We start from the raw sequence: 12,974 nt of genomic DNA, 5'->3' as shown, positions 1-12,974 counted from the left end.
AAGGTCTCTCACATTTGGATATGAAATGGACCCAACATCAATTATTCCCTAACAGAATGCACTAATGTAAAATTGTATTATTTTATGATTATTGTACAGGAATTCTCCGGGCAAAACTAATCTGTATTTTTAATATTTAAATGTGGAAATAATGTTCCAAATTGGCGAAATATTTTGGTAACAATTTAAAATATACACAAAGATTTTTTAATTTATCATTCACTCTTTTATAACATTTTTAACACATCACATAAGTATGAAGCAAGTTGTATGATTAAATAACCCAGTAATTATAGAGTTTAACATCTGTGTAAATATTTTGATGAATGGAGTTATTTGCAACAAAGTATCACTTGCTGTTCCGTTGCAATGCCTATAGAGGCACTCTATTTTTACCTTTATTCAAGGCTTATGTTTGCAATGGATTATACTACTTTAAGGTAACCTTAGTTACAACTAATTACTAAATGCACTTTATTTCAATTGGTTCTATACATATATTTTAAGAAATGTCATTTCCTGTTCTGCTGTTTGTCTGAGGAAGGCTAAATATTTGATTTAGCCATGCTTTATTAATTTGGAGTCATTAAACGTCTGTTTATTTTACGAAGTAGTCTCTCATAGTGTTCTTGTTCGTTGTTACGCTCTTTTGGTTCAACAGTTTTTTCGTTTGTGGTTTGGTGTCTTATTAGCTGCTTGTATGTAAACACTGGAACAATTGTTGATGTATCGACACTATTTACATTTGCCGCATTTGAAAGTCCCAAACATGGTGCCTGGGGGCTAAACTGCAAATCTTGGGACTCTCTACCATGTTCTTAATGTTCACAGATTTTGTGTGTGGATAGTGATTTATTACCTAAGGTTTCAACCATTTCCTTGTGGCCAAGAATTATTTTCCAGTTGTTGGTATAGAATTTTTGATAGCCTAGTAAACACCTATGAACAGGTCTGTTAACAACCACAAAGGCCTTTTTAAGCCTAGCCATGTATCCCAAATCTCTGACAAATCCTGATACCCTTGATAAGTGTAAGTATGAGCCTGGGAGATGAACCAATTACAGGTTACCTGTGTCTATTAGAGACACAGCTGCCAAACCAGGGATGAATTTCCAGTTTCCCATCCAATTGTCCAAGATGCACTTGAATTGGGTTAGGGAGGGACTCTGCTTCACATGGATGGGCAGCCTGTTCCATAGACGGGATAGTCTCTGGGATACATACCTATCTCTCCAGCATGCCCTAGTTATATCATGGGGAAAGTTTTAGTCTTTAGAATGGGCAATTCTGCTGCTGTATGTTTGTGGATATGCAGGAGGTCCATCAGAGTGGGGTTTGACAATGCCCTGTATGCCAGGTATAGATGTCCCCTCAGAAGCCTGTAGGAGACAGAATACAGGGAGAAGGCCTTGAGGCAGTCAGCAAAGGACATTTTACTTACACCCTGTATTCTTTCAGTGAGGAGCCTCTGTGGACATTCCAGTTGTTGGATATGCCTGGTTAGGTACATACCAAAGGGAGCACTGTACTCAATGATAAGTCAGATGAATGCCAAATGCAGTGGAACAATGACTTCCTTAGACTTAGCTTATAAACAAAGGCATGGCATCTAAGCAACACAGAATGATCTCCTCACCACTGTAGACACATGATGCTCAAAGGCTAGATTACGATCTGTGCATGTCCCTACGTCTCTGACTACAGGGTCAACTGTAAGGGGTGTCTTGTCAATATGATAGTTACCAGGGATGGATGACTTCCCAAAAGACAGTATTCTGCATTTTGTTTTAGTCCATGGTTTTCACACCAGTCGTTTGTCTATGTCAGGCCCTCCTGGAGAACATTTGTGTCAGTGTGAGATTCAATGACAGCTCCTAATTTGCAATCATCTTTAAATATAGTCAGCCAGAGACCACTGACATTGGCCTTGACTTCTCAGAAGTAAATTCCAAAAAAGGAGGGCCAAGGACTGATCCCCGAGGGACTCCATTTATGACTGGCCTCTTTGCAGATGTGGACTCCCCAATTCTAACTTCCTGGGTCCTGTCTGGGAGCCAGTTGGCTATCCACCGGGGGAAATATGGGTTTGTACCTAACCTAGAGTTTGTCAACAATCCCTGAGTGGGGCATTGTGTCAAATGCCCTGGCCAGGTCAAGGCAGGCAGTGTGAATGATTCTGCCCTCATCCATTGCTTTGGTGGCCTTCTCAAAAAAGTCTACCAGGTTGAGTAGACATGATCTGGCCTTGACGAAACCAAACTGGGTTGGGTCCAGTGTCTGGAGGTTTACTACATCTCTATTGATCATCTCCATGATAATTCTTTCCATGGCTTTACATACAAGACTAGTAAAGACTTACGGGTACGTAGTTTTCAGGGTGTGTAGCTGGCCCACGTTTGCGATGAGGGATGACTGTTGCCTTTCTCCACTCATGAAGCACAAAGCCTGTCTGGAGGCTACAGTTAGAGCCATTCCAGATGGCCTGATAGTTCATACTATCATGTTTCATGCGATTTCCTGGGATACTGTCTGGGCCCACTGATGCAGTGTTCTTGGTCATAGAGAGAGCATTAAGGATCTGCTCCCTAGTGATAGTAGGGGGAGATATATTTGATGATAGTTCCTGAGGGAAGGTTGAGATGGACAGAGGGATAAAGTTGGAGCTGAATTTATCAGCCAGGAGGCTTGCTGTATGTTCTGGGTCAGTATAGGTGGCTTCATTTACAATGAGCTCTGTACGCAATTGTGTACTGCCTTTGACGTTGAAGTCATAGCTAGAGTGCTTTGTGGTTGTCCTTGGCCTGAGAGGCCAAGCTTACCTCAAATTTGGCTTTAGTAGACTTTGTCGTCCGAGTTGTTTGTTTAGTTTGATGAGAGTGCTTTTATCCTGTTGGGTGCTACACCTCCTAATCTTTGCCATGATTTTCTTCCTCTTGTTATACAGCCTATTGATTTTGTGATTCCACCAAGTGGCTCGTTTTTTTTAGTTAATTCTGGACTTCTTCCTGGTGGGTACAGCTACCTCTATGCAACTATTAACATGCTTGTACAGAGTTTCTGTGAGCAGTTCTGCATAGGCAGCAGTGTTCAGAGGGTTTATGGGGGCTTGAAATTTTGCCAGGTTCTCACTTAATAGCAGGTTAGCCTTAGAATAGTTCCTGAATATTACAGTCAGTGGTAATGGGCAAAGGAAAAGCACCACTGTATTCATTAAAAGTACTTCAGTGAAGGTGACTGGATTGTTCACACCAGCTTGTCTTGACTATCTAAAGTAAGGTGTATGATGCAGTGAAAAAAAGTCATTAACCACTGAAAATGTGTTGTGCAGTAAACTGGACAACTACTCACTTCTGAGCACTGGGTGCGTGACATGAGACTATCATTTATTCTACACTGCAACTTAAAATGGGCAGTCACTCACCTTGAGCTATATACATGCCGTACGACATATTTCCAGATATCAGCACATCGACCCAAACACATTCTATCAAGGAAAAGAGAAAAACATTTTAAGACAGCATAAAAACACAAGTATGTAGTTTGTTAGATTCAAGTTAGCTACAAGTTGCAAATTCATGACACTTCAGCCTATCCTGTGAAGTAAACAGGCATGACAAACATTCTGCCATCCAGCAGCTTTGTAGAGAATACAGTTAAACACCGGGCCCTGAAGCATTATGGTCAAATAATGACAAAGATACAAGATAAACAACTAATTTGCAAGACTAAATAAAACAGCCCCACTCATTGGAGAATATAACTGGGGACATCTCCATAGCAACTGCAGGATAAATCAACAAATGGAAACAAATGTTAGTCTTAAAAGTTTGTGAGACCATGTTAGCATAAACTTGATTTGTCACAATGACTCACAAAAAAAAGAAAGAAGAAAGCCATCAAAACTAAGCTAATGCCATTAGCTCAAGGCATACTTCCATACTGCCACTCCCACCACTCCAATTCAGGTGCACTACCACAAACATATCCAGAGAACGACCAAACACCAAACCTCAGCGAAACACTACAATATAACTTTGTAGATATGCTGGATGCAGAAAAATTCAGCTCGTACAAGTGAAAAAAAATATTTTAATTCATAGATCCACAAAAACGTATAGATAACAGAATGCACATATAAATGTTAAGCGCTTTCAACTGAATGTAACTCAGTCTTCATCAGAACAAAGTGTCTCCATTAAAACGGAGTATATATAGTGTGTCAGTTGCTTGTTACATTGTTTAAAAAATTGCGCCAAAAATCTTAAAGCTACAATACAATATGTCTCTATACTCTATGTTAAAACACTGTGATGATTATACATATACCCCTTCATTACTAGGACATGATTTAACTAACTAAATTGAACTAAATTAATTTAAATAATTAATTTTCATATGGTTTAGTTTTTATTTGCATTTTTGCAAGTAGTTATGAAATAACATTAGTCATATTATAAGTCATATTATAAGTCAATGAGATATATTAATTTAGTTCAATTTAGTTAGTTAAATCATGTCCTAGTAATGAAGGGGTATATGTATAATCATCACAGTGTTTTAACATAGAGTATAGAGACATATTGTATTGTAGCTTTAAGATTTTTGGCGCAATTTTTTAAACAATGTAACAAGCAACTGACACACTATATATACTCCGTTTTAATGGAGACACTTTGTTCTGATGAAGACTGAGTTACATTCAGTTGAAAGCGCTTAACATTTATATGTGCATTCTGTTATCTATACGTTTTTGTGGATCTATGAATTAAAATATTTTTCTTCACTTGTACGAGCTGAATTTTTCTGCATCCAGCATATCTACAAAGTTATATTGTACTACCACAAACATAACTATCCCATCTCAGAACCCTAACCCTGACCTTAACCCTAAAACAACTCCTGATCACTCCCTAAACCTAAATCCCCCCTCACCTCCTTAACTCTAACCCTGAGAGAACTTCTGGTTAGCTGCATAAAGCTAAAATCCCCTATTCGTTCTTTTCCCCACTTACCAGTTCTATGACAAGACCGTGACTGTGTTCGACCATTGTAGCAGCTGTATCGCTTAACTCAAGTTCAAGCTCAAGCAACTGCTAGTAATAGCAATTTGGTGTCTGACTCATGTTCCAGTACCCCCCACTACTCTGGAAGTTAATGTGGATGTCAATGTTCCAGTACCCCCCACTACTCTGGAAGTTAATGTGGATGTCAAAAGGCCAACCCAACCCCACACCATGAAAAGGAAGTACTCCCCTTCATTGGGTGATGTGGGGTGGTATGCTGGGTAGGATAAGGGAAGAAATGGATCATGAGGGCATCAAGGGGACAAGATGGCTAAAATAGCAGAGACCAAATTCAGTGGAATGACATTCTAGAGAAAATAAAACATTTTCAAGTACAACACCTAACATAAGTTCTGAGAATAAACATTGTGTATAAAATGGCTCTAAATTTTAGCAAAGTCCTTTCAGATGTTTCTTACATTCTGCCATTTTTCATTTTTCCAAAATGTTAAAGACTCAAAATAAATTAATATGTCCTCCAAATGTGGTTATTTGAACGTTTGTCGGTCTACTTGACACACCACTTTGCTATTTATTTATTTTACATCCGGTAGAACACAAAAGCCCCTTTTCAGCAGAGGCCCAGGGGAAAAAAGCTCCAGTAAATGCAAAAAAAAAAAAAAAAAAAAAAAAAAAAAAATCTTTTAAGTTATACAATGTCAGGCAGAATACAGTTAAACTAAATTTTGAAATGGCAAATGCAGTAGTAAAGCTTCTATACTAACTGCACTCAGTATAGATATGGTTAGATAAATAACTAGGCAATAGTAGGACAGAAAATTGAAACCAGTGGAGTAACCGTGTAAACAGTACCAAATAAATTCCAACAAAAACGGTCCAGGCGACACAGGAAGATGGTAATAAAACGGTCTTTTTTATTCAAAATTCACCCCAAGCGCTTTCACCCAGACTCAATTGCTGGGCTTTTTCAAGTACTTGAAAAAGCCCTGCAACTGAGTCAGGGTGGCAGAACAGTGAATGAATAAAAAAGACCGTTTTATTACCATATTCCTGTGTCGCCTGGACCGTCTTTGTTGGAACAGTAGGACAGAAGTCAACAATACAGAATACAGATTAATTTAAAATGGATGTGTAACAAACTTAAATACTGCCAGCCCAACTAGCTGGAATTTTGTAAATAATTCTATGTTATTTGCGAATATTAATATGATTTTTATAGAAATGTAATAGAAGGAAATACTGGCAGCCCAGCTATCTGGAAATTTGTAAATAATCACAATTTGTGAATATTAATATGATTCATATGCTTGTTTTACAAATGTAAGAGTACTATATGTTATGTGTATATTAAACTACTGGTGCAGAAGTGTGCGTGTTAAACAGGATTTGTACAGTACTGAGCTTCAAGGATGCGTCCACAGTGTACCCTACTGGAAAAGAATAGAAATGTATACAAAACTATATACCTGTGTACATGTATATGTTTAAATAGTAGAAACTGGAACATACAGAGTTAACTTGCAAAACTTCAAGAAAATAAATTGATTTTAAATTGTTGAACGATTGTGTTATCTCTCCGTCTCAATGGAACAAGCAGGCACAATGTCTTCAGCTAGATATTTTTGTATAGTCTGGAAACAGAAATAATTACTAGGTTTCAAATGTAAAAGCATTTTTTATACAACTTCCAAGTTCTGCAAACACTCAGAGATATGTACTTCTCACATAGAGATCTTAAAATTATGTTAGTTCCGTTAGCCTGGGAACTGAAGGCAGGTGACAGTGATGTCATCCAAGCTTACCCAGCAGTGATGTTTCATAGTAATTTAAGAACTCCCTCAGAGCAAGATTCTGCATTTTGTATCTTGTCTTGGACCTAACAAGAACCTCCACTCATCAGCACTTGCCTTGCTAATAGTAAGTAATCAGGGTACAGTAATTTCCTTTGGGTCTATATTACGTGATCAAAAATTCAGATGTTCGAACATGTAATGATCAACCCCAATAGAGCGAACTGGCATAATGTCGAACAGCTGGAAAAAAATAAAAACCCAAACAAACCATTAAACTGCTTTATGCAGGGGGGGCAAGCCCCCCTGCACCCCCACACCCCTCACTACTTAAATATACCAGCTCAGAGACCGCACTACACTGCAATAAACGGAAATCTCCCCTTATGGAGATTTCAGTTTACGTGTTCGACATTCTGCAGTTTCGCTCAATTGGGGTCGATCATTAAGTGTTCGAACATCTGGATTTTCGATCATGTAATATAGACCCATTTCTTTCAGATATAGTTAGGAATATAGTAAAAATTAGTTTAGATGTTTTCTGTATTTGAAACTGTCCTGCAATGTTGTTTTAAAATATTTCCTATGATTTTGAACTTTGCAGTTACTTTGTTGGAGTATTGTCTTGTTCTTTTATTACTTATTATTAAACATATTTAAAGCCATCTTTGTGACTAAAATTTGTGAGACAAACAAGCGCTTACAGTACTTGCATATGTATTTGGTGACACTGTACATGCCACTCCTAAATAGCTTTGCTCTTGGTCACTTGGTCACACTTACCATTTGGATAATAGTACCATTACACAGTAGCTGATAAAGAGGGGTTGGTGGCAGTGATACCTACCTTATAATTTGATCAGAAGGGAGCATTGCTAGTAAACCTGTGCCAGCCTTCCCCAGGAGTGTCTGCGTATTTGCATATAAATCAAATCTCAAAGGGTGTGTGTGTGTGTGTGTGTGTGTGTGTGTGTGTGTGTGTGTGTGTGTGCATATATATATATATGTATGTTTAAAATATATATGGGTCTACTTTGACCCATCGATATAACACTTCAACTGTCCACAAAAGTGCATTTCTCCATAAATGCACTTTCGCAACACTACAGTTCACTGAGAGATTGTTTCTGGAGATAGCGGTACAGTGGGGCTAAGGGAATTTTTCCCTTTTCCCTACTGTAGTGCGATCTTGGAGTTGGTATATATTAGTAGTGGGGTGTGGGGGGTGCAGGGAGGTTTGCTGTAGTGCATTTTTTTTAAATACTTCGGTGATCTGTAGTTTCGCTAAAGTGCATTTCCAGAGAAATGCACTTTCATGAAACCGGACTAGCGAAACAGTTTCGCTGAAGTGTTATTTTGATGGGTTAAAGTAGACCCATATATAGCAGTCAAGGTACCATGGAAGAAGGAGGTCAGCAAAGCTCGAAGGTGAAACACAAGCTGGTTTTAATATAACTTAAAATGCATAAACGCAATTCAAAGTACAGCATTTTTGTCGCATTTAGTCAGACTTCATCAAATACAAAAGATATTAAACCAAACCAACCAATATGCATCTCTCTAAGTAGTTCCCTAATTAAAACCACCACCAGTGAACATTCTCTATGTAACGTAACTAATTACACATTACAAAGAATGCTTAAAATGTTTAAAAAGGTAAAAGCAGGTGACTTAATAAAACTATGAATAATATTGCACACCTTAAAATGCTTATCTTGTAAATACATTTAACATTAAAAACTAAATAAAAATAGGTTGAACAATTCATTTATGTTAAAAACATATTGTCATATGCATCTTCCACCCTCTAGTGGTTCCTCAGGTAACAACACTGCAAGCACAAACCAAATGGCAGCATCATTTTCCTTTATAATTTAGCAGCTCTCATTTTTAATATTAAGGGCTATGGAAATATAATCATTGAGCCCTGGTGGAATGGTAGCCTGCAAGGTTAATTGCCACCATAATTCTTTATATTCAATCTTCTCTTCCCATAGCCCCCCCCACTTCTTTTTTAAATTGCTCAAAAACAAAAAAAGAATAACCTGCTTTTGGGCGTGTTTTTGTGCCTTTATACAGAGCACTAGAACGTTTTTACACTGAATATCGTAATTTTTAACTCGCTCAAGTACAAAAAAAAAAGAATAACCTGCTTTTGGGTGTGTTTTTGTGCCTTTATACAGAGCATTATAATCTTTTTACGCTGAATATCGCAATAATGCTCGTAAATCCTTCTTCTCAACTTTTGTTCCATCTTTCCAATGTAGAAGGATTCCCATTCCACAGACAAAGCCAAGTATACAAGCCCACCTGATTCGCAGTTATAAAATTATGTACTATTCATTTATTTCTGCTTGCTATAAAAACTTTTCCTTACTAGAAATGTGTACACATTGGATGCATCGTCCGCACTTATATGTTCCCCTGCTTTTCATCCCTAAACTTCCCTTAGTGTAAAATTTTCTAAAAAACATTTTATATTCTGAGAATTTCTATAAACCACTTGAGGGCCTGTTTTGTGATATCCCCCAAGTCAGTAAAGCTAATGAATTTCTCCCATTGATTTTCAATTACCTTTTTAACACGTCCTAAGCTGGCATTAAATTCCAACACTAATGCTTTACTAAAATTTTCCTCCACACTACTTTGCACTGGCGTTGTGTCAGATGGTGTACCCAGGATTGGTTTAAATTTTGATTTTCTACCTGCTGTAACTTCCTTTCTAACTTCTGTAATCAAGCTGCCAGGGTAACCCCTAGCCTTAAATAGAAGTTCAAGTAAGTTAATCTATTCATCGAAATCAACATCCTCAGATACCTACCTGCTAGCCCGGACGTATTGTCCTTTAATAATATTCCTCTTGTAACTGGCTGGATGCGTGCTATTAAAATATAAGAAGGAGTGAGAATTTCCTTCTGAAACTTTTTTGAACTAAACCTGTCATTCTTCTTATAAATCTCAATGTCAAGAAACTGCAGCTGTTCCTTACAAACTGTGTAAAATTTAGAAATGACGTTGTACTGTTTAAGTAATCTAAAAATTCTTCTAAAACCACCAGCCTACCTTTCCATAAAATACCTATATCATCAAGAAACCCCCTATAGAGATTCCATTGATCTGAATATTTGCATCTTAAAACAAATTTCTCTTCCTTGGCTAAAATGTTAAAGGACCTTAAAGTGTTCATTAGGAAAATTTAGGCATAATGTTGCCACAACAGAACAAAATTACAACCACTACATGTACTAGGAGAAGTACATACAATCCCCCTAGCCACCCACAGTTGAAAATTTTTGAATGCGTTGTGGAGAATAAACTTAAAGAACACAGGAAGATTAAATATAAGGCAAATCTAATTGTAGAAGAAGAAAATGCCTTAAATGAACTGAAAGGGAATAAAAAAAATAAGGGTTACGAAACACAATAAAGGAAGAGGGGATTGTAATGATGGACTCAATAACTTACGAGAGTAAAATGAATGAGATTTTAAAGGACACTAGTAAATATGCTACTGTCTCTATTAACGAAATTAACATAGGATATAGGAAAGTAAATGTTTTGGATTATACGCTTTGGGAAGGCCTGATTGACTAAAGTGACAAAGCCAAAAATACCCTCAATATTTGGAATCCCTAAAGTCCATAAGGCTGAGTTAAATCCACCACTGAGACCAATAGTGTCAGCATTTGGATCCAAGACTTTACCCATGGCAAAATTTGTGGATGCTAAACTTAAGAAGCTTTGGTTAAAGAGAAAAGTGATTCTGAGAGACCCATGGGATTTCCTAAGGGAAATAAAAGATGAATTATTTCAAAAGGTAACAGTTGATGTAGTGGATTTGTTTTCTAGTATCCCACATAATGAGGGGATGAAAATTTTAGTAGAAATTATTTTTGAAGATGGTGAACTCACTAGAAATGAACAGATAGTTTGTTTGAACCTAACTGATTTAGTTTTAAGGTACAACTTTACATTCTTTAAGGGTGAGGAGCAGCCAGTGTCCCAACTTAACCAAATTTAAGTTTGGCTAAATGGGAAGAGAAATTTGTTTTAAGGTCCAAATATTCAGATCAATGGAATCTCTCTACAGGGGGTTTCTTGATGATATAGGTACTTTATGGAAAGGTAGGCTGGAGGTTTTAAAAGAATTTTTAGATTACTTAAACAGTACAATGTCATTTCTAAAATGTACACACAAAGTTTGTAAGGAAAAGCTGCAGTTTGACATTGAGATTTATTAAGAACAGGTTTAGTTCAAGAATTTTCAGAAAGAAAACATTTTCTAACTCCTTCCTGCATTTTAATAGCAAGCATCCAGCCCATTACACTACAATTATTATTAAAGGACAACACGTCCTGGGTAGCAAGATGATATCTGAGGATGCCGATTTCGATGAAGAGACTAACTTACTTTTATTTAAGGCTAGGGGTTACCCTGGCAGGTTGATTACAGAAGTCAGAAAGGAAGTTACAATCGGTAGAAAATCTAAGTTTAAACCAATCCTGGATAAACCATATGACACAACGCCACTGCAAATTAGTGTTGAGGAAAATTTTAATAAAGCATTAGTGTTGGGATTTAATGCCAGCTCAGGAAGTGTAAGAAAGGTAACTCAAAATCAATGGGAGAAATTCATTAGCTTTACTGACTTGGATGATATCCCAAAACAGCCCCTCAAAGTGGTTTACAGAAATTCTCAGAATATAAAATATTTTTTTAGAAAATGTTTACACGAAGGGAAGTGTAGGGATGAAAAGAAGGGGGACATACAAGTGTGGAGGATGCACCCAATGTGTACACATTTATAATAAGGAAAGAGTTTTTATAGCAAGCAGAAATAAATGGATTGATAGCAAACAATTTTATAACTGCGAATCAGGTGCGCTTATATACTTGGCTTTGTGTGTGGAATGTGAATCCTTCTATGTTGGAAAGACGGAACGAAGAGTTAAGAAGAAGGATTTACTAGCATTATTACGATATTCAGTGTAAAAAAAGCTTATAATGTTCTGTATAAACACACAAACACTCCTGAAAGCATGTTATTCTTTTTTTGTACTTGAGCAAGTTAAAAAAGTAGTGAGAGGGGGAGTTATGGGAAGAGAAGATTGAATACAAAGAATTATGGTGGCAGTTAACCTTGCAGGCCACAATTCCACCAGGGTGCAATGATTATAGTTCCATAGCCCCTATATTAAAAAGGAGAGCAGCTAAAATATAAAGGAACATGGCGCTGCTATTTGGTTTGTGCTTGCAGTGTTACCAGAAGAACCACAAGTGGGTGTAAAAAGCATATGGCAATGTTTTTTTAACATAACAAATAAATGTTGAAACTATTTTTATTAGTTTTTCTTCTTTCAACTTTTCCGGGTTAGGGCTCGCCACAGTGGATCATCTGCCCGCTCATGATTGGCAGTAGAGTTTTCGGTGTTGAGTTGCCAGCCCGGCACCAGACCTTCCACAGAAGGCACACACACAAAAACGCACACAAACACACACCTAGGGCCAATTTAGAGTGTCTAATCCACCTACTGCATGTCTTTGGGATGTAGGAGGAAACAGGAGCACCCGGAGGAAACCCATGCGACCACAGGGAGGACATGCAGACTCCGCACAGAAGCATCCCAGCCGAGAACTGAACCGGAGAACCTCTTGCTGTGAGGCGGCAATGCTAACTGCTGCACCACCGTGGCCACCCTATTTTTATTAGTTTTCAACAATTTTAAATGTTTTTACAAGCTAAACAATTTTAAGGTGTGCAACATCATTCATGGTTTTATTAAGTCACCTGCTTTTACTTTTAACATTTTAAGCAGTTGTTCTTCATTCATGTTAAATAAAGAATGTTCACTGGTGGTGGTTTTACTTAGGGAACTACTTAGAGAGATGCATATTGGTTGGTTTGTTTCAATGTCTTTTGTATCTGATGAAGTCTGACTAAATACGACGAAAACACTGTATTTTTAATTGTGTTTATGTATTTCAAGCTATATTAAAATCGATCTGTGCTGACCTTCTTCCATGGTACCTTGACTGGTTTAAGTTTTACTTTTCGGGCACCAGTTCGAGTTTTGTTGTTTTTTTATTTTCTAGACACATTTCATATATAGATTATAATATATATATATATATATATATATATATATATATACACATATA

The 12,974-nt window shown here is 37.2% G+C and overlaps 1 protein-coding gene across 1 annotated transcript in view; it reads right to left on the bottom strand.

Annotated features, from left to right (window-relative positions):
* HAUS5 (HAUS augmin like complex subunit 5) overlaps positions 1-12,974 on the bottom strand; it is a 1,223,310-nt gene that overhangs the window by 1,165,375 nt on the left and 44,961 nt on the right. Inside the window, exon 4 of the mRNA XM_044080749.1 lies at positions 3,422-3,484. Within this exon, the coding sequence (XP_043936684.1) occupies positions 3,422-3,484 (63 nt within the window). The remainder of the gene's footprint in view (positions 1-3,421; positions 3,485-12,974) is intronic.

The sequence above is a fragment of the Protopterus annectens genome, chromosome 8.part0 (assembly GCF_019279795.1).
Source record: "Protopterus annectens isolate FY-2018-M chromosome 8.part0, PAN1.0, whole genome shotgun sequence".
NCBI lineage: Eukaryota > Metazoa > Chordata > Ceratodontiformes > Protopteridae > Protopterus > Protopterus annectens.
Note: the sequence above shows the minus strand (reverse complement) of the source record. Positions and strands in the feature narration are given on the sequence as shown.